Source organism: Phacochoerus africanus, chromosome 15, assembly GCF_016906955.1.
Source record: "Phacochoerus africanus isolate WHEZ1 chromosome 15, ROS_Pafr_v1, whole genome shotgun sequence".
NCBI classification, from domain to species: Eukaryota; Metazoa; Chordata; class Mammalia; order Artiodactyla; family Suidae; genus Phacochoerus; species Phacochoerus africanus.
The window spans coordinates 49,664,064-49,685,688 of NC_062558.1; the positions used below are offsets into that span (position 1 = coordinate 49,664,064).

The window sequence follows — 21,625 nt, forward strand, 5'->3', positions numbered from 1 at the left end:
GGCGGCGCGGCCGGAGTCGAAGTCGCAGCCGGAGCTGCGGCGGAGACCGCGGGAGCCGGCGAGCGAGGAGCAGGTCAGAGGGGTCCCGGGTCCGGGGTCCCCAGAGTCTCAGGAGGGCTGCCTGGCGGCGTGGGGCTGTCGGAGGCTGCTGGGCCGGCAGGGCGGGCGGCGCGGGTCCCCTCCCTCAGGTGCCCCGCCGCCCCGTCTCTTCCCGCCGCTCCGAGAGCGAGTTCGAGAGCCGGGTCCGAGCCCAGACCGCGGCGGCGGGAACGGCGGGCGCAGGGGCGTCTCCTGCGCGGCCTCCGACCTCGGCCCAGACGGGAGGCAGTGCGCGGACCCTCCGGGCCGCCCCGAACCAGACCGGAAGGTGCACAGGGGAGGCGGGGAGGGGAAGGTGCGAGGGCGCGCGGCCCGGCGGCGGGGGCAGGAATGTCGCGGGTGCGTCCGGGGCCCGAGCGCTGGAGGAGCCCTCGGGGGGCGCCGCCGGGCTGGGCTGCGCTGGGCTGGGCAGTGCGGCCGACCCCTCCGAGACGAGGCTCCTACAGGTGGCGCGGCCGGCGTCCGGGGAGGCTGGGGGAGCAGACGGCGTCCCGAGCGCCTGCGGCGCCGCGAGGAAGGGGAGTTGGACGCCGGCCGAGCGCGGCCGCGTCCGGTGGGCAGTGGTGGCGGGAACCGGACTCGGGGGACACAGGAGAGGCCGGGCTGGCTCCGACTGTACTGGCCGGCCGCCGGGCTGCCCCGAGCCGAGGTAGGAATGGCGGGAATGGTGGCGGCCCTCGAGGGACTTGGCGCAGGATGCCCAGGGGATCAAGGAGGGCCCGGGCCAGAGGAGCAGAGATGCCTGAGCACGGGCGCGGCCAGCGCGCTTTAGACTTGTTTCCCCGACTTTACAGTGGAAGGAAGGTGGAGGCCAGGGCTCATGGGGAAGAAAGAAGGAGAAGTCGAGTGAGGGAGAGTCTCCACCCCATCCCCTAGACTGGAGCTGGTCTGGGAGAGCACTGGGCTGGCCCCTCAGTCAGCTCTCCCTCCCCATCGCAGGGTGCCCAGGCCACTTCCACCTACAGGGCCTGTGTTCCTGCCCGGCAGGAGCTCAGGCCGCTCTCCCTCCCCTTGGCCTCTGCTGTCATGGACTCCCAGCCCCTGTGCCCTCCAGCAGACTCTTGGTGTCACCTCCATGTCCAGCCAGGGCTGCCCCTGGGTGTCATGGCCCTTGGGCCATGATTGAGGACTCTTTCAAGCTGGTGGAGCAGGAAGGATGTGTGGGGTCAGGGGCTTGTCCTGGAGGCCTTTGGTGGGCTGCAAAGGCTCTGCCCTGTGTGCCAGGCCCCCACCCCAGGTCACAGTCCCGATAGGAGCTACTCACTGAGGCTTGTCCACACCTGCTTGCTCTGCCCTTGTCCTTTGGAGTCTCCTGGCTCTCCTGAGTCTCTCGGGCCACTGCCCCTCCCTGCCCATCCTCTAGTGCAGACTAGTTCCTGGGCTGAGCTGGCCTCTCTGTCACCTCAGGGAGGCTGAGGGGCAGCCCAGGCATGGCTGGCAGGAGAAGGGCTTTGGGGCCGCGTGTGTGTCACCACCCTCATGTTGGCCTGGAAAATACAGGTCCCGGTCACACCCTGGTCCTAGGAGTTCAAGGACAACCCAGTGGACCTGAGATTTCGATGCCCAAACCTGGGTTGTGGTCCTGATTCACTCTCTGGGCATCTCTGGGCCAGTCACTGCTCCAGCAAATGCGTCCTCTCATCTGTAAGACAAGCATGGTGGTGTGGGCGATGAGTAGAGTCCAGGTTGTGGTGGAGAATAAATGACATGGGCACTGACAGTGGGGACGGTCGAGGTCTGTGCTTGAGCTGGTAAGCCTGGGGTCAGGGCAGGGCTGAGGCTTGTGGGGTTGGGGACACAGTGAGGGCACACTGTTGGCAGAGGGACACATGGAGGAGCCTTGGATTGGGAGTAAGCACGTGGCTTCAGGGCACAGTGCTTGTGAAATGCAGGGTCTCTGGGCGGTGTCAGCCATGCACGTCCACAGCATGGCTCTCAGCAGTGACCCCCGGCTACCTGCCTGACCTCTGCCTGGCCCTGCTCCCCATACCCCAGCTTGGTGGGAGGCCCGTCCTGTGTGCTGAGAGATGCCCAGTGAGAGCAAGGGGAGCAGGCCCAGGAGAGAGGCAGGGGCTTGAAGGACTGGCTGAGAAGAAGTTCTGGTGTCAGGGAACCCTGAGGAGACCACTGGCATCAGGTGCCAACTTCTTCCAGCCTCTAGGGCAGCCTTGGGAGGGAGGGTACGCCCCAGGGCCTGGAGCTGGAGGGAGCAGTGGCAGGGTCGTGCTGAGGCTGGGACCCTGGATGGGGTGCAGGAAGTGGGGGATAGCGGGAGCTGGGATGCAGGGAGGAGCCCTCCCCAAGAGGCTGCTCACCTCCTGGGTACAGCTAGGAGCTCTGGGTGGTGGGAAGAAGCAGTTCAGTGGCAGGTCCCCCAACCCCTTCCCAGAGTCATGGAAGGGGTCCCCGGGGTGTGGAAGCCAGAGGGTCCTGATTGGGATGAGAGGGGCCAAGTAGCAGGGAAGGGGGGAAGCCAGGGCACCCCAGTTCGCCAGGACCCTCTCAGGCCTCTCCCCCACCCCTGAGCCCTGCACAGCCTGGCGCTTCTGCCTGGATCCCGGGCCGGGGCTGGCGCTGTCTTGTCTGGTTCCCACCTCAGTGCAGCGGTCACCGGGAAGGAAGGCTGCCTCCTTGCACCGTGGAGAGGCTGTCTGTGCCACTCCGGGGCCTCCCCTGCTGTCTGGGCTGGTGGTCTCTGCCCAGAGGTCCCCAGGGATATATCTGTCACAGGAGCATTCACCTCTGGGCTCTCAGTGGCAAACTGGGAGCAGTGGCAGGGCTGTGCTTCCAGGGTTCTGGCTGACCCCTGCCCTTTCCTGTCAGCCTCTGGGGCTGCATCACTGTATCTTTGTCCCAGAGACCCCAGGATTGGTCTGCATCCCTCCCACCCTCAGTGTAGCTGTCCCGTGGGAACTCCTGGGCCTGTGCACCTGGCCCTGCCCCTCAGCAGGCCAGCCTTCCACCACAGCCCGCCCAGGCCTGCAGGGTCTGTGCTCTCAGGCCACTTACCTTGCCCTCTTCAGGCATTCTCTTGAGAGGTAGGGTACCATCACTGCAGCCTCTTGCCCAGGTCTCAGGGAGTGTGGGATGGAGCAGGAGTGGGACCCCAGCAGGTAGGCACCAGCACCTTGTGTGTGTGGAGTGGCCCCTTGGACGGGGGTGTCAGGAGGTGGCCAGTGTGGGTGAGTGGTCACCTCAGGCTGGGAGGAGGCATGACCTGCAGCATATCAGGCATCTGGACTGGACACAAGGGGATGAGAGGGGTATTTTAGGCCCCAGGTGGGAGAAAGGCCCTGCGGCCCCAGGGTCTGCTGATGCGGAGGCTGCTCTGGGGGCCAGGCTCAGTGCATACAGCAAGGCTCAGCCCTGGTCCTGCCCACATCCTGCCCCCAGGTGCTGGCTGAGAGGGGCAATTGCACACCCAAGGGGCCATGAGGGAAGGGACACCACTGGTGGCTGCCTGGGTGCCAGGGCCCAGCCCTGCAGAGGGGGAAAGAGAGGAGAGGAGACGCTCTGTGAATGCGCACCTCCTGGCAATGCTGGAGGATACGGCCTTGCTCCTGTGATGGGTTTGGGGAGGCTCATGCCCAGGCCAAGGCCACCACACAGGCCAGCCATGGCAGAGCCACGGGAGGGCTTGTGGTTGCAGCAGAGCTGAGGTGTCTATCCTTCCAGCTGTTTGTCCTTTGCTGGCTGCCCTCCATCCTCCGCCCGAGTTCCTTTCCCATGAGCAGGTGTCGGTGCGACTCACCTGCCTGCCATTTCTCTTGGTCCCGCCCCCCAGACTGCCCTTCCCGAGGTCTGTGTAAGACCTCCACGCTGTCCTCAAAGCCCAGTGTCTCGCTGGGGGCACAAGACAACCGAGTGACTATGTTCACCTCACCCCTTGTTTCTCATTTCCAGGATTTTTATATTATTTCTTGTTCATAGTCACCTATTCTCATTTTGTTTCTACCAATAATTCTATTTATGGATGCTATTCCTTTATCTCTTTGGAGATCCTCAATGCCATTGAAAATCATTATTAGATCACTGTTTTCCCTTCATCGCCTCTGGAATGCTGTCTGTATTGGGTGCTGCTACTTATTTTTCTTAGCCTTATTCCTCCTGTACTTTGAAACTAGTCTGTAGGCTCATCTTACCTGGGAGCTGAGGTCCTGGAGGTGAGGAGTAACCTGCACACCCCAGGGTGGCAGCCAGCTCTCAGGACAGCTCCCCCTTGAGTCCACCCCACCCCACCCCCGCAGGCCTGGCAGCAGGTGGCACAGAGCAGGTGTCTGGAAATGTGTGCCATGAGGAAGTAGTGGAGGATTCTCAAGCTGGGTCTGGAGCCCAGGAACAGGCTCAGGAACATGGCTGCTGCAGGTCCAAGTCCCTGCACTGGCCTGGGTACACTGCCCTTAGCTGCACCCAGGAGCAGGTGTGCAGGGTCTTGCCTGGAAGCTGGCAGTCATCTCCACCCAGCAGGCTCTGGGGGTACAGCCACCATCTGGGCATGTGTACAGAAAGCCTTGCCAGTCTGACATACAAGGAGCCAGGAAATGTGTGGTTCTGATTAAGTGGAGTTTTAATTAAAGTGGCCAGGCTGGTGAAGGTGAGAGGAAGGCGGGAAGAGGACAGTGTGAGTCTGGCTGGTGGGGAATCCTGTGCGTTGTCCCTTCAAGGCGCACTGTGTATGTTCCCAACATGTGATGCATCTATATGGGACAACTCTGCCCTGTCCCCAGCGAGGGACGGCCACAAGGAAGTAGTACATTTTTATTTAATTTCCCCTCCTGGCTAGCAACAGACAGACCAAGGATTCATTAGAGCCAACAGAGAGGGAGAGGAAATTGCCAGACCCTGGCTCCACCCCCCAGGTCTCCCATCTTCCTGTCCCTCTTGGTCCAGGGCCTGTGGAGGGAGGGAAGTAGAGCAGGGCCAGGAGGCCCCCAGAACTCTCCTGCCGCCCTTTTCCATGGGCATCCTTCAGCTCTGGTCCACTCCTGATGCTCACGCTAAGGCTGGGAGGTCATCAGCTGGTTTGCGCCTTGGATTCCTCATCTGTAAAGTGGGATTCATGGGGCCGACCAGTGAGAACACAGGGGACCACCGCCCAGGCCCTGCACCCTTGTTTCCCGAGCTCCCAGGCAGGCACACGAGCTGTTGTGGAGGGTATGGAGACCAGGCATGTGGTCCCTGGGACAGCAGAGCTGGTGGCTCAGTGGTGGTGGGAAGCTGTTTCTCCTGAGCTGACTGATGGTGTATGTTGATCCCCAGTTCTTGTCAAGGACAGATGGGTACGTTGAGACAGGCTGTCACAGGACATTTATATCATGGGAGCAAAGGGTGTCCCCGGCCCCAGGCTGGCTTGTGGTCCAGCAGCCAGTGGCTCTGGCCTCCCGCCTGCCCTGCCCACCCCAGTGCCTTGGGCTCTATGGGGCTCCACTCAGGGGAAGGAGGTCCTGGGTGGGCAGGTGCCCACGTTTCCTGTGTGCCAGGCAAGGCTCCGTGACCCATGCTGGCTTCAGAAAGCATCAGGGGGGCAGCAGGTGTGTCTGGCTCCCTGCAGGGCTGACCTGGGCAGCAGCAGCTGCTGCATCCAGACCTGCGAGGGTGCCCTAGGCCTGCTGGTGGCAGGAAGGCAGCTTCAGTTTGGCCAGGAAAGGTGTTAGCATCAGGTGCAGAGTCCTGGGAGCCCACAGTGCAGAAGGCAACAGGGAGGCCTGGGGATTAGGGGTCCTGAGGCTCCCAGGAGACCCTCACTGAACATAAGCCTGGGTTAGAGTCTCTAGAGCCCTTCCATGCTGGGTACCCTGACTCTCGTGGAGGGCGGGTGCTAGTGGTGTGACCCCATCGGGACTCTGGGCAGTGGGGCTGGCCGGCCCAGCATCAGCCCCACAGGAATGACCTAATCATTTGCTCAGGGGGTTGCTGGCAGCCCCATCTTTCTGCCCCCAGAATGGGGCCCTCTGAATCCAGGCCATGGTCTAGGGCCTGTCCATGCAGATTCCCCTGGAGAGACTGAGGCCAGGGTCAGAAGGCAGGGTGGGGTGAAGCCACCAGGAATGCGGCTGGCTCACTGGTGGTGGGAGGCAGGGTTCCCGGGCTCGCTGGACCTGGGAGACCCCCGGGTGGGAGGCACACTAGGTCTGTCACTTACCTCCTGCTGAACAAGGCCAGGACCCTGGATGCACAGCAACTGCTGTCAGGGCGCCCCTGTGAATACTGTTCTGGGCGGCAGGCCGGGAGCACCAAAGGACACCAGGAGACTTGGTCTGCCCCACCCCTGCCAGCGACATGCTTTGTGGGCAGCTGGCTGGCAAGTGTCCTGAGCACAGCAGGGCTGGGTGGGCTTCATGGTACCTGGCGGGGCTGGGAGAGCTGCAAAGTGTTCTCAGGGGCTTGGCCTCCTCTCTCCCCCACAGGCACAGGAGTGCCTCTCAGGTGTGGCAGCTCCAGCAACCTGAGGCACATTGGAGTTAAAGGGAAACTTGGGGCTTAGCTACTGCAGCACTGTCACCTCCTGGATGGGGTCAGGAAGCCTGGCCCTTTGAGCACAGGCAGGGACCACAAGCAACCTTCTCCCAAGGCTGCTAGTCCCATCTGATCCCCCATGTCTTAGAGGGGAGAAGGATGCAGGCCTGAGCCACATGCTGGCCTGAAAGGCAGCTTCTAGTCCCCAGGCAGGTGGCCCATGTGCATCTGGGACCCGTGAGGACCCAGGGCTAGAGGAGGGGTGGATTCCGCATGGGGACTACTGGGCAGCACAAGTCAGTGTGACAAGGGGGGGGTGGAGTTCATGGGGAGAGGCCCCTGGGCTGGCGGTGGCAACAGAGACGATTCCACGAGCTCAGGGGTTCCCAGGGGTTTGGGGCTAGGGAGACTGCTGTTTCTACTGGGTGTTGCTAATTCTCTACATCTCTATGTTTCAATTCTGGGGGAGCCTTGTCTTTTTTTCTTTTTTTGTCTTTTTGCCTTTTCTAGGGCCGCTCCCGCGGCATATGGAGGTTCCCAGGCTAGGGGTCGAATTGGAGCTGTAGCCACCGGCCCACGCCAGAGCCACAGCAACACGGGATCCGAGCTGCATCTGCAACCTACACCACAGCTCACGGCAACGCCGGATCATTAACCCACTGAGCAAGGGCAGGGACCGAACCCACAACCTCATGGTTCCTAGTCGGATTCGTTAACCACTGCGCCACGACGAGAACTCCTGGGGGAGCCTTTTCAAACATGGTTTCTCATAGAATCAAGAGTGACAGCTGAAACGGTCCCCAAAGGCTCAGGTTCCAACTTCCCCTTATATCAGTGGGAAGCTGAGGCTCAGAAAGGAAAGGCATTCTCGCTGGTAGTCCCCCAGTGCATCCTGGAGGGGGAGGCGGTGGGGGGGGTGTGCCCCGCCCAGAGGTGCAGTCAGGGCTCTGAGGGGTGGCTCCCTTCCCGTGCTCCCTGCCAGCGAGCACCAGAGGGCTTCTCTGCTGCTGTGAGACCAGGAGCTCTGGGGGCTCTGCCTGCCCCCAAGGCAGCACAGGTGGAGCAGGCTGAGGCTGGCTGAGAGAGGCATGGTGGTCCTGGGCGGGGGGGGGGGGGGGCTTTCCCAGGGAGAGTCGTGGGGCAGGGTGAGCTCAGGGACCAGGAAACTGGCACAAAAGGCTCAAGAGGCTGAGCCCGAGGGGCCAACACAAGTGACTAAGCTCTGAAAGTTCTTGGCTCCCCAGGAAGGGAGAGAGAGACCGGGGCTGCTCCCTGGCCCTCTGTGTGGGGTTTGGGGTGGGAGAGGCTGGCACCTGGCCTGTGGGGAGGGCACTGGGGCTGAGGGCCACCCCTGGGGGTCTCCAGCAGTGGCCCCACTCCTCACAAGGCTTCTCCCATGGCAGGTGCTCAGGAGCCCTGAAGCCGAGCAAAGATGCCGCAGAGCCCCTGGAGAGGGCCTGACTTCTGGAGACGTGAAGTCAGTTGTGAAGAGGCCCTGGGGGAGGCCCCCCGCCGGCTCCTGTAAAGAAGGGGCTCAGGGCCGGGCAGGGCCGGCGGTGCTGCAGCTATGGACCGTGAGCTGGGCTGGCCCGCGCCCTCACTGACCCTGCCTGTCCATGGAGGTGTCCACCATGGCCTCCTTGGAGTACATCATGGTGGAGCTGGCGATCGCCGTGCTGGCCATCCTGGGCAATGTGCTGGTGTGCTGGGCTGTGTGGCTGAACAGCAACCTGCAGAATGTCACCAACTACTTTGTGGTGTCCCTGGCGGCAGCCGACATTGCCGTGGGGGTCCTGGCCATCCCCTTTGCCATCACCATCAGCATAGGGTTCTGTGCCGCATGCCACAGCTGCCTCTTCCTTGCCTGCTTCGTCCTGGTCCTCACGCAGAGCTCCATCTTCAGCCTCCTCGCCATCGCCATTGACCGCTACATTGCCATCCGCATCCCACTCCGGTGAGCCAGGGTGGGGGTGGGAGCGGGGTGGGTCACAGTTGTGAGAGGCTGTCTATGCCAGGGTCTGCTCTGTGCCAGGATCAGGGCGAACCAGGGCCAGGGCTGGGTCTGGTGTCAGAGTGGTGAGCTGAGGTCAGGGCCATGGGGCTCAGTCTAGGGCTGCCTAGGGCTGCCCAGGGCTGCCCCCCAGGGGCACAGGGCAGGCTGGTCCTCCCGCAGTTACGTGGTTGAGGCTGCTGTGTTCTGGCTGTTGGCAGATGTGTGTGGCGCAGGACTGGTGGGTGTGTCCGGGCCACTGTTGACACAGCGCAATGCCCGGGCCACAGAGCTAGACGCCCACCCATGCGCCCGCCTTCCTCCAGCTCCTCCGGGCCGGGCCGGCCCACAGTTAGCACATGAGGAAAATGACCCAGAGAGGGGAAGTGACTTGGCTGAATGCCTTGGTGAGTCATTTGGATCTTCATGCAAATTCTATGCTTCTTGGTCACCAAGTGCTCTTGGTCTTGGAGACAGCTCATGATCTGGCTGTTGGATGGGGGTTTTTATGGTGAAACTTGTGTGAAGTGACTTCAGCTAGGTATTGTGTAAATGAAGACTTTCCCTTGGAGTTCCCGTCGTGGCTCAGTGGTTAACGAACCCGACTAGGAACCATGAGGTTGTGGGTTCAATACCTGGCCTTGCTCAGTGGGTTAACGATCCGGCATTGCCGTGAGCTGTGGTGTAGGTCGCAGACACGGCTCAGATCCCGTGTTGCTGTGGCTCTGGAGTAGGCCGGTGGCTACAGCTCGGATTAGACCCCTAGCCTAGGAACATCCATATGCTGCCGGAGCAGCCCTAGAAAGGCAAAAAGACAAAAAAAAAACTTTCCCTGAGGCCTGAGTTCATGTAATGAAGAGGCTAGAAAGTATGTCCCATGCCCTTGGAGGAGAGCATCTGCCCTCTGTCCTGGAGCTGGGTTCACAGCCTAGATGGCTGCAGGCCCTGAGGGAGGTCACCAAGGATGGCATGCCCCACCCAGTGGAGTTCCTCTGACATAGAGCAGGCACCGCAGGCCCACGGTGGGCTGAGGGGGCACCCACCTGAAGGGAAACAGGCTCCATAAGCAAATGGAAATTTAGTGTCAAACCCAAGGGGGCCTTTAGAGGTCCTTTCCTTCTATCTTCTGGTTGGAGAAAGGAAGCTCAGAGGGAAGCCAAGCCCCAGGCCATATAATGAGTTGGTAGCATAGCCAGGGCCAGCCTGGGAAGATTGTGCCTGCCATTCTCTGCGGCTTTAATCTTTTAGGAGCTGATGGCAGGTGGCCTCGGCCCCAGAACCTAGGATCCAGGGGAGCAGACATCTCGCCATGCTGCTCAGATGGAGGAGGGAGCCAGGGCCCGGGTGGCCTCCTGGGACAGTGGTCTTGGGAGAGCCTAGGACGCTTGTCATAAGAGAAGGGGCCATGGGCTGGCCCTAGTGGAGGACCAGCCTAAATGGGCAGAGCAGAGCCAGAGTCCAGGCTAATGGACAGCTCAGGATACAGGCCTGAGGGCTCCCAAGCAGACCAGCGTCCTCTTTGGGGCCAGGCAGTGTGGGCTGGGTGGCTCTGGTGGGAGCATCACAGGGAACAGAGGGCTCGCTCTCACCTTATCCCCTGGGGTAACAGAGGGCTCGCTCTCACCTTATCCCCTGATAGGAGGGAGATCAGAGCTGCTGGTCTCAATGGAAAGGGCCTTGGCTGCTGCTGGTCTGTTTTCTGAGGGTAGACTGTGCTGTGTGATGGGGAGGTCAGCTGCCTCTCTCTGGGCCCATTTTCCATCTATGAAAGGGGCTGGTCTCCCCCTGAGCTCACAAAGGCGCCTTGAGGGTCCAATGAGAGGGCTAGAGTGACGGGGCCTTGAGGAAGGCCGGCAGGGCGGAGCTAGTGGGATTCAGGTCTTTTTGGAGCTGCTGGTGGTTCCAAGCCATGGACCGACCCCATCTGCATCCTGACTCCCAGGACTGAGCTCCACCCAGACCATGGCCGAGCGCTGCACTTGATGAGGCAGGTCAGCTTGGACCTCAGGTCCGGAAGTTGATGGGGATGACGGCAGAGAGGAAGCTCATCTCCCTCCTGGGCAGGAGGCCCACAGATGGTAGAAGGCGCTGGCCCGGCATTGTCTTTGATCCTCTGGCCACATCATGGGGCGGATGTTATGGGCCTCCTGTTACTCCTGGGGGGGCCGGGGCTGGAGAAGGAAACGTGCCCTGAGCCAGGGCCTCTGCTCTCCTCTTCTGAGGGGGCTCCTGAGAGCAGGCTGGGCACGAGGGGAAGCCGGATGGAACTTGAGCTCCTGGTGGCTACTGCCTGCCCTTCCCCAGACTGTCCCCTTCCAGCGGGGACCAGCATCCCCTGCGTGCCAGCTTCCGCCCACCCAGTAAGTCCACTTGGCTACCATGAGGTCCAGTCTCTGCCCATACTCTGGCTGACCAGGCCTGCCCCACTCCCTACTTTTTTTTTTTTTTTTTTGGTCTTTTTGCCATTTCCTGGGCCGCTCCCATGGCATATGGAGGTTCCCAGGCTAGGGGTCGAATTGGAGCCATAGCCACCAGCCTACGCCAGAGCCACAGCAACGCAGGATCCAAGCCAAGTCTGCGACCTCCACCACAGCTCACGGCAACGCCGGATCGTTAACCCACTGAGCAAGGGCAGGGACCAAACCCGCAACGTCATGGTTCCTAGTCGGATTCGTTAACCACTGCGCCATGACGGGAATTCCTTTTCTTTTTTTTTTTTTTTTTTTTTAAAGAATTTAGTTTTGGGAGTTTCTATCATGGTTCAGTGGTTAACAAATCTGACTAGGAACCATGAGGTTGTGGGTTGGATCCCTGGCCTCACTCAGTGGGTTAAGGATCCGGCGTTGCCGTGAGCTATGGTGTAGGTTGCAGATGCAGCTTAGATCCAACATTGCTTTGGCTGTGGTATAGGCCAGCAGCTACAGCTCTGGTTAGACCCCTAGCCTGGGAACCTCCATATGCCTCGGGTGCAGCCCTAGAAAAGACAAAGACAAAAAAAAAAAAAAAATTCAGTTTCAAAAGTCTACTTGTTCCCTCCCAAGTGCAGGCCTTGCTGAGGTAGGGCAGAGCCTGCTCGGGGAGAAAGTAGCCTGGCCAAAGGCAGGGATGGGAACTCTCCATGTCCCAGGGTGACAGACAGAGGCTTCCTTTTCCTGGGGCATTCCATACGCCTTGTCCCTCACTCTAGCCCCTGGTAACTGCTCTTTCCTGGGGAAGCAGGCCTCCTGTGGGGCAGCAGAGTCCTTTGTGGTGATTTGCCCCAGGAGACAAAACCAAGCACCCTGAGTTCGAGGAGGAAAGGATCAGGAGAGAGGACTCCCTGGAGGAGGTGAAGCCATGGGTTGATGGGGGGGTGGGCAGGTTTAATAAGAGGGGCCAAGCCTGGGCAGAGGCCCAGGGAAGGCATGAGCATGCGGACTCCAGGCCAGGGAGAGGTGACAGAGGAGAACAGGCCTTCAGGGAGAGTATGCTCAGGCTGCCTGTGCCCAGGGGGATCTAGTTTTACCTGGAGGCCAGTAGCTCTTCCATCCTTGGTCACTGGCACTCTGGGCACCTCAGGAAAGCTCTGCCTTCTCCTGACTGAAGGGCATGTGCACATGAAGCCCCACCTGGAATTGTAGGGGGTGTTCTGGTGTCACAGGGTGAGCCCCAGTGTGAGCAATGGGGAGCCCCTAGGAAGAGGCACAGGGATGCAGCAGCAGTTCTAGACATGGGGGCTTCCCCCGGGTGGTCCTGGTCTGAGGCTCAGGGCCCAAGACGTAGCTGCCTGAGTCATAGCCTGGGAGTGCTAGAGTGCTGCTGTTTGGGGGTGGTTCTGTTTGGGTCCTCTCAGCCTACCAGTCTTCCTTTGAAATAACAAAATTTACTTGTTTAATGCCTTTTTTGAATAAATAATACCTACATGTACTAAAACATCAAAGAAGAACAAAAGGGTAGGCGGAGCATAACGGCCCCTTGACCCACACAGACAAGCCATGATCTTGCTTCTGTCCCCACAAGGGCCTCTTCACAGGGCACAGTGGCAGGCTCGCCTCGTGGGTCTCCTTGTCTTAATGCGGGCATCCGAAAGCAGGGATTTCAGGCTGGGCCCTGGCTGTCCAGGGCTCATGCATTCAGTTATCAAGACTCCTCTCCTCCTCAGCAGCTCCACTTACTGTGATCACCTCGGAGTGCAGGTGAGGTTTGCTACTGGTGAACAACTGGAAAATCTGAGGCCGGTGGCCTCCAGGATCCTCCACACCATCCCTATTACTGCCTGCTTCTGCTTAGCTGCCTAAAATGACAGGAGGTGCACCACTGCCTGAGGCAGCCCATTTCTCCTGTGAATAATTCACTCACCTTGGGCTCCAATCCACCACCGATTCTACATTTGTCCTCATGGGGCAGTGCTCACAGGACCTAGATTCTTAGTCCCATTTCACAGATGAGGAAACTGAGACTCAGCGAGGCAGAGTGACAGAACCCAGCTAAACAGGAACACACTAGCACTAGAACCCAAGAGAGAGCTAAACTTTTCTCAGGGAAAATATCAACATTAAAAAAAGCTGCCTAAAAAAAAAAAGGCGGGGGGGAATTCCTGTCGTGGTGCAGTGGTTAACGAATCTGACTAGGAACCATGAGGCTGCAGGTTCGGTCCCTGGCCTTGCTCAGTGGGTTAACGATCCGGCGTTGCCGCTAGCTGTGGCGTAGGTTGCAGACGCGGCTCAGATCCTACCTTGCTGTGCCTCTGGTGTAGGCCGGCGGCTACAGCTCCAATTCGACCCCTAGCCTGGGAACCTCCATATGCCGTGGGAGGGGCCCTAGAAAGGACAAAAAGACAAAAAAAAAAAAAAGCCGCCTATTCAGTGAGATTGTATAAATTAATTTGCAGAGGCACAGAGTAAGTGCTATGTAGGTAGTCAATGGATTAAAAAAAATAGCCCGTGACCTCACATTTGAGGCTCCAGAACAGGGCAGGCAGAGTTGGCTGGCTGGGGCTTTGTAGAAATGGGCAGGTCTACAACCCCCTTCCTGTGCAGGTACCCACACCCCTGCTGCATTGGCCGCGAGCTCCTGAGAACAGCTCTGCCCCTTGCTGTTCGGATTCAGAACAGACAGACTTACCCTGGCCCAAGCTGCCTGGGTTCCTGCAACGCCTGCAGCAACTCAGTTCCTCTCCTGGGCCTCAGTTTCCCCATCTATAAAATGAGGGAATTGGACTAGATAAGAGGTCAGAGATCTTTTTTTTCCCCTTAATTCGAATTCATTGACAAAATTTAAACAAGGGAAGACTTTACCCAGAAAGTCAGCTCCCAGCCCCTCCTGAAACCTGGTAGCACCGGGCGCACACCTTGCTGGCGGGGGCGGGGAGGTGGGGACTGTGGGGGCACAGTTGAGGGGTGCAGAGCATGTCAGCTGCCTCCTGCACACTGGGGTAAACACCTGCCAGCCTCACACATTCGTGACCCGTGGCTCCTATGTCTGCTAGCCCATGGACTAGTTTCTGGGAATACTTTACATTCTGAGATTAAGTAAAGCACGTCTTTCCTGACACCAGTGTGTGTCCCTGTCTCAGTACTGATCATGCAGAGGTGGATCTAGGGATGCCTTCCCCTGCAGAGGCCCCCCAGCCTTGGGGTCCCTGCCTGGATAGGGTTTGACTGAGCTTGGGTAGGAAACTTCTGCGAGAAGATACCTAACCTGAACTTAAAGGATGGGTAGGGTTACTAGAGGGAGGGCAGTCTGGTGTTGGAATCTGGACCATTACATGGTCGGCCCTCAGAGGTTACTGAGGTCACCTTCGTTAGCCAGTGAGGTGACTTTTTTTTTTGTCTTTTTGCCTTTTCTTTAGCCGCTCCCGCAGCATATGGATGTTCCCAGGCTAGGGGTCTAATGGGAGCTGTAGCCACTGGCCTATGCCAGAACCACAGCAATGCGGGATCCGAGCCGCATCTGTGACCCACACCACAGCTCATGGCAACGCCAGATCCTTAACCCACTGAGCAAGGGCAGGGACTGAACCCGCAACCTCATGGTTCCTAGTCGGAATCGTTAACCACTGTGCCACGACGGGAACTCCATGAGGTGACTTTTGGGATTGCCCGTTTTTTTTAATCAACTCTTATTTTAATTAATTTTTTTTGCTTTTTAGGGCCACACCTGTGGCATATGGAGGTTCCCGGGCTGGGGGTCCAATCGGAGCTGTAGCTGCCAGCCTATGCCACAGCAATGCAGGCTCCGAGCCACATCTGCGACCTACACCACAGCACACAACAATGCCAGATCTTTAACCCACTGAGCGAAGCCAGGGATTGAGCCTCAACCTCATGGTTCCTAGTCGGATTCATTTCCGCTGCACCACAATGGGAACTCCTAATCAACTCTTTTTAAAAATCCACCTTTTGTTGGCCTGGGGTCAGCTTCTGGGCTGGCCAATCAAGCCACTCCCTGAGCCAGGCTCTAGGGAATTTGGGGCAGATCCCATCTCCCTGAGGCTTAGGATCTCATGCAGCTCTCCCCTCTGGAACATTAAGGCTGCTACATAAATGTTACCACATACCAATCTCGGCTCTCTCCAGAGGGCTGTGGGTGAATCTGGGAGAGAGGGTACCTCGTTTGGCCTGGGACCTCCACCCCTCCTTTACCCACCTGTGCCATCTCTCCTTGGGGGCTTCTGGAGACCCTAAGTGAAGAAGGAAGACATGGAGCACAAGAGCTGTGAACACCTGAAGGTCCCACCATGCTGGGGACACTCCTGACCCATGTCCACTCCAAAGGGAAGCAAACCCATTCCAGCTCACACTAAGTGCCACGTGGAGGTGATGACTTCTCCTTCCCTCATCACTTAAAATTCCCACAAAGCACACTAATCAAGTGCCGGGACCACCGGGCATTCTCTTCAATAATCACAGGACTCTGATGCCTGCCCTCCTTGTCCCTCCTGTGAGAAGAGCCCAGGCTCAGGCCCTTCTGAACAGAGGGGACCCTGGGGCCAGGAGGCAGAAAGAGGCTGGTCCCGGGCCTCACAGCAGTGGGTGGGTGGTGCTCCTCTTGCTGGCTGACTTCCACCCTTCCCAGTCCTGGGCTCCCAGGCCTCTGACTTTTGTCTGCCTTCCACAGGTACAATGGCTTGGTGACTGGCACGCGGGCCAAAGGCATCATTGCGGTCTGCTGGGTGCTGTCATTTGCCATCGGCCTGACTCCCATGTTGGGCTGGAATAGCTGCAGCCAGCAGGAGGTGGGCAAAAACCAGTCACAGGGCTGCAGGGAGGGCCAGGTGGCCTGTCTCTTCGAGGACGTGGTCCCCATGAACTACATGGTGTACTTCAACTTCTTCGCCTGTGTCCTGCTGCCCCTGCTGCTTATGCTGGGTGTCTACCTGAGGATCTTCCTGGCAGCCCGGCGGCAGCTGAAGCAGATGGACAGCCAGGCACTGCCAGGGGAGCGGGCTCGGTCCACGCTTCAGAAGGAGGTCCACGCTGCCAAGTCACTGGCCATCATTGTGGGGCTCTTCGCCCTCTGCTGGCTGCCCCTGCACATCATCAACTGCTTCACCTTCTTCTGCCCTGGGTGCAGGCATGCCCCGCCCTGGCTCATGTACGTGACCATCATCCTCTCTCATACCAACTCCGTGGTGAACCCCTTCATCTATGCCTACCGCATCCGTGAGTTCCGCCAGACCTTCCGCAAGATCATCCGCAGTCACATCCTGAGGCAGCGGGAGCTCTTCAAGGCAGGTGGCACCAGTGCCCGGGCCCTGGCGGCTCATGGCAGCGATGCCGAGCAGATCAGCCTCCGCCTCAATGGCCACCCTCCTGGGGCGTGGGCCAACGGCAGTGCCCCCCAGCCTGAGCGGCGGCCCAATGGCTGTGCCCTGGGGCTGCTGAGTGGAGGGAGTGTGCGGGAATGTGGTGGGGACACGGGCCTCCCAGACGTGGAGCTCCTCAGCCTCGAGCTCCAGGGAGCGCGCCCAGAGTCCCCTGGCCTCAAGGCCACCCGAGCCCAGGACAGAGCAGGAGTGTCCTGATGACCCCGGGAGGGAAGCCCTTCTCCTGGCGGGCAGAACCAGTCACTCGGGAGAAGAGTGCATGGGAGCGGGTGGCTGGTTCCCACTCTGGACAGAGAGGAGGGGGCCCGGCCCAGCAGCCTGAGGCCCAGCAAGAAGGGTCTCGAGTCCGAGGAAGCCGACGTTTCATGCTGGGAGGCCCGGTGCAGAGCATCTTGGCTGGCTGGGGCCGGTCCCCAAATCCAGAAGCACCTGGAAGCGCCACCTTGTCTGTGCAGAGCATCTGTGGCAGAGCAGGCTGGCTGCCGGCTGAGTGGTTCCCACAGGCCCCCTGCAGCACCCCACCCTCCCCAGCCTCCTCAGGGGTCCAGGAGCTGCTGTGTCTGGAGGTGGCTCAGGACTACTTTCTTCCAGGAGAAAATGTAAACGCAAGGAAACCCTTTTTATTTTCTCATCGTCCCTCCCTGGCCGCCGGGTCTATTTTGGTCCTGCTGCTAACCTGGCACCAGGACTTGGCCCAGGGAGTCCCAGGCAGCCCCTCCCACTGCCGTGAGTTGCCTTGCGTCTTGCTCGAGGACACCGGCCTGTAAGGGAGCAGGGCCAGGGTGTGGGCGCAAGGGCGATGGGGGAGGCCGGCAAGGTGCATCCAGGTAGCCCAGGGCTGCCCATGGAGAGGCCCAACCTAACTGCCTTTCCACCTGAAGGGAATGTATTTTTTTTTTCTGAGATAAAATAAAAATGAGCCATGTTGTGTTTTAAGCCTGTCCAATGAGAATGGTGTCTGACTTTCCTTCCCGACTACACAGCCAGGCCTGGCACACATGCGCATGCACGCACACACACAAAACACACAGGCACGAGACTGTATCACAGGCGTGAGAGCACGTGCACAAGTGCAGACAGACAGATGGACAGCCTGCAGCTGTGGTGGGCAGGGGGCACCCAGGCTCCCATCATCTAGGGAATAGGCTGCCTGGCTGCAGCGAAATTCAAATGCCCGTGTGCAACCCCTGTGAGAGTGGGATGTGCAAGGAGGGGGGCTCTTTCCCCAAAGGCCACTGACATGCTCAGCCCTGGCCATCCCCTCAGTGTGGGGATGGAGCTCCTCCCTCCCTCATTACCTAAGGTCCTCTGTCGATCTCTTTCTGTCACCTGACCAAAGCTGTGCCCCGCCCTCCCCACTGCCCTCCTCCAAGACTCAGCCAGAGGCCGCAATGGGATCTGAAAACCATGCCGAGGTGGGGGGTGGGTAAACCAGCCTCCTTAGACTCATCCCCCCTCCTCCCATGGTAAACCTCCAAGGAGCAGCTATTTCCTGCTCTAATGTGTCTCTGGGGCCCCTGCCACCCTTCTGTGCTGTGAAGTCTGAGGCCCAGGGGAAGTGAGCCTCCTGGCCGAGGGCACATCTAGATCTCCGGTCTCACAGGCCACTGGCGAGGCAGGGACATTAGAATTTCATAGTAATCCTCATGCACCCCTGAGAGCCCCCTCTCACAGGAGACTAAACAACAGAGACTAGACCACCTCTCCTGAACAGAGAGGTTAAGTACTTGCCCCGGTTGCACAGCTAGTACATAGCAGAAGTGAACATAAAACCCCAGGTTTACGTGACTGCAAAATCCATCATCTCTGTCCCTATTCACTTATGACGAACCATTTCAACCTAACTGAAAAATATAAAATAATACAATATTCCCACGACTGCTCAAGAAGTGAAACATCTCCCTGTATCACCGCCGTGCTTCCTGCACCTGGAAACAACCATTGTCCCGGGCTTCATTCCTCCACACAGTAGTAGACTTTTACTAACAGATGTATATGTGAGAGGCCCCAAAACAGCACAGATTTGCTTCAGCACTATTTACTGCCACATCGGTCTGAGGGCCTTGGACCAGCTGTGCAAAAGAGACTGAGGACCCTCTGAAGGGCACTGGTGCCTGAGCCCTCACCCAAGGGTGACTCTGGGCAGACCCAGGGGTCCTCATGGGCAGCCAGGTCAGAGCCACTGAAACAAAGGCACAGCCCATGCCGTCCCCACCATCCACCCTCCCTCCTCCGCACTTTGGCCTTTGCTGACTGCAAGCTGAGGCCTGGTCTGTGCCCCAGGCGGCCAGGAGCACTGGTACCATCGATCCCCATGACCCACTGTTGGGGAGAGACCACAAAAGTGGGGAAATAAGAAACATCGCCTCTCCGGCCTTTTCTGAGGCCTCCTGGGACAGGGTTCTGGGTGCATGGTGGAGGCTTTGGCTTGGGGAGGGGCAGGCCCAAATCCTCAGAAAATGCTCTGGGTACAACTAAGCCCTCGGCCCTCTTGGGACCAGCCCCTAGGCCAGCTCTGGAGCCCAGGCACACGTGTCCATGCCTCCTCGGGTTCCCAGGGGGCCATACACACTCTGCGCAGGCTCCCACTGTGAGCCAGACTCATGTGTAAGCACCCGTGCACAGACATGAACAGATGCAGGTTACTCCCTGATGATGAGAGCACACGTGTGTGCACGCAGACGTGAACAGTCACCTCGACAGGAGCAGGTGTCTGCAGCAGCAGCAGCAACAGTGAGAGTGGGGCTTGGCCCAGCCCTGCAGGTGCAGACACATGTCCCCCAGGCAGGGCTGCCAGAGGTAACAGTGGGGCTGCTGTAACCCCTAAAGCTCTGTCCAAGCAGCTCTGCTCTCCCCGTGTTCTTCCCAAAGGTGGGCAGCATGCCACACAGAAGCCTGTCCCTGCACGAGGGTTCAGAGGACCTATCCTAGGGGAGGCCCAGCACCTCTCCATGGCAGTTGTGGCCATGTTCCCAGGGAAGTCTGTGAGCAGAGGCCTGGCTCAGCACTGGCCCCTGGAAGGCTTCCCTCTCCCCTTGAAGCCCTACCTTTTCAGCGCCCTCATGTGCATTAAGGTCTTTCCTCCGTGATGACTCAAATTGCACACTGGGCTCCCAGAAGCGGCTGGGGCACAGTTCTGGAGACCAAGTAGGGCGGGGAGGAGAGGAAGCAAAAGGACCACCTCCTAGGCCAGCTCTACCGGCCCCTAGATCTACTGGGCTGGGACATGGTGTCCCAGAGCTAAAAGTGGACCTTCTTTTCAACTGTGTGGAGAAATGAGGGCTGGAGGAAGCCAGCTGCTCAGGCAGTGGGAATGGTCCATAAGGTGTGGACAGCACCGTGTGCCAAGAACACTCCTATCCCGTTCTGTCACACAGGCTCCCTGCATGGCCAGTCTTATATGCTGCTGCCATGGTAGACACAGTCCTCCAACTCCCACACTGGCCCCAAGAACTGCCCGGGCATGCTGGGCCAGGGGCAGCCTCTACTGATGGGAGGGATCCCATTAGAGGCAGAAGTGGGGTGAGCTGAGGTCTGCTGTGAGGCAAGCCTCTCCCTCAGGGACCCCTGTCTACTGTGAAAAGTGGAGGGTGCGCCACAGGAACACTGGGTCAGCACCTCCCCCTCCCCTGTCCTAAGGCACCCCTCACTGTGCTGTCACTCATCATTAGCAGTAACTGTCACTGTGGGGACAGCCCCCGTCAGGCTGCAGAACTGGGAGGGGGCGGGAGAATGTCAGATGACTCAGCCTCAGAAGAGCAGGCTGGACAGAGCACAGGGCCCATGCACATGCACCCTCCTCCATGCTCTGGCTCCACCCCCTCTTCTGCCAGAGGAGAGGGCAACTCTGCTGACCCCCTGCCTTCCCACTTGCCAGGCTTGGAGAGGGGGACTGGCCAGGAAACAGGTGCAATGAGCTAGCGTCTTCTGGAAGAATCAGCCATCGAGACCAGCACCTAATGCCTAGTGACCACTGGGCTCGCAGAGGGCTAGACCTGAGCCCCATCTCCTCTCTGCTCCCCTCAACCTCTTGGTGAACCTGCTGGTGAGAGCTGGGGCAGGAGCAGTGGAGGGGTGCCCAGGGTGCCACAACTACTGAAGGAAAAGAAGCCGGGGCATCGGCGGGATGTGGGCTCTGCGAGTGCAGGGGAGGAACAGGCCTCAGCCAGCTAGGCAGTCAAGCAGGTTGAAGGGAGCTGTCTCTTAAAGGCCAACGGTCCAGTCTGGGCACCTCTTCCAGGGGGTTGCGAAGAGATACAGAGGAGGAGAAGCTGAGGAGCTGCGCCTGATTTACATCTGCCCACACAGGATTATGCAGGCAATTTTCAAGTTAAAATGTTGTCAGAGGGCTGTCACAGTTTTGATCTCTCTTCCTTGTTCTTTTGCAATCCACCCACATTTTCTAGTAGGGTTGCAAAGAAGCATGAGGGTGACAGAACCTGGTTTAGATTCAGAGATTTCTGGAATTGTTGAAGTTAGACGGGACTTTATATAGTTTTCCCTTGGGAGAATCTAGGCTGGAGCCCAGCATCACAGCTGCCATCAGCTGCAGAACCTTTAGAGGCCTACAGAGGCCAGGCCAGGCCTTGTGCAGCCATCCCAGGCATCTTGGAGTTTCAGCTTGATTCTCTTCTCTGCCCTGTTCAGACATGCCAAGTCATCCCTCTGCTCGGCCCTGCCAACACACCCTGCTCTGCTGAGCTCTGAATGGGGGTCAGCACCAGGTTCAGTCATCAGTCTCGCCACTGACTGCCTCTGTGACTGTGGGCAAGTCCCTCTTTGAACTGTCATGCCTGCTTTTAGATAGAACAGGCAGTAAATGTGAAAGTGCTTTGGAAGGCATATGTAACACAAACAAATGCCCAGCCATTCCATGGTAAAGAAACATGCTGAATGTGAATTTAAACCTGTCACCTGGAAGCCTGAGGTGCTTGCAGGGACCAGGAGCTGGGTGGGGACACTGGCAGATGGCAAGGACACTGACCATGGATCATTTGTTGTCTGCAGCTCCATCCTGTCCCATGTGTTTAATGTCTCCAACCAGGGGAGTTAAAGCGTGTCAAAGAGGGAACAGAGAAGAGATATAGTAAATGTCTGGGCTGACAGAGTCAGGATTCAAAATGACCTCAGGAAGCATTAAAGCTGAGAAAGATCAGCGTAAAGTCCTACACTAGGTCTGAAAAAGCAAATGTGCAAGGAGAAGTGGGGACAGAGGATCCGGCTACCATCAGTTCATGTCATGACAATGAGCATTTCGTCGCTAAGGTCAGCAG

At 58.8% G+C, this 21,625-nt stretch overlaps 1 protein-coding gene across 2 annotated transcripts; it reads left to right on the forward strand.

Moving 5' to 3' along the window:
- Positions 1–17,298, forward strand: ADORA2A (adenosine A2a receptor). 2 transcript variants are annotated; one of them, XM_047761572.1, is made up of 3 exons: positions 1–73; positions 7,959–8,509; positions 15,644–17,298. In XM_047761572.1, exons 2-3 carry the CDS (start codon positions 8,172–8,174, stop codon positions 16,548–16,550), a joined length of 1,245 nt encoding a protein of 414 aa, XP_047617528.1. In that variant the 5' UTR covers positions 1–73; positions 7,959–8,171; the 3' UTR covers positions 16,551–17,298. The 2 variants fall into 2 exon arrangements, with proteins under 2 accessions (XP_047617528.1, XP_047617529.1); XM_047761573.1 differs by lacking the exon at positions 1–73 and adding an exon at positions 150–367.
- Positions 17,299–21,625: the final 4,327 nt, after the last annotated feature.

Bases quoted from the DNA above. Each gene is read 5' to 3' on its own strand.
- ADORA2A (XM_047761572.1), top strand. From the start codon at position 8,172: ATGGAGGTGTCCACCATGGCCTCCTTGGAGTACATCATGGTGGAGCTG. The intron at 8,510-15,643 runs GTGAGCCAGGGT...TGCCTTCCACAG, and splicing joins GCCATCCGCATCCCACTCCG to GTACAATGGCTTGGTGACTG.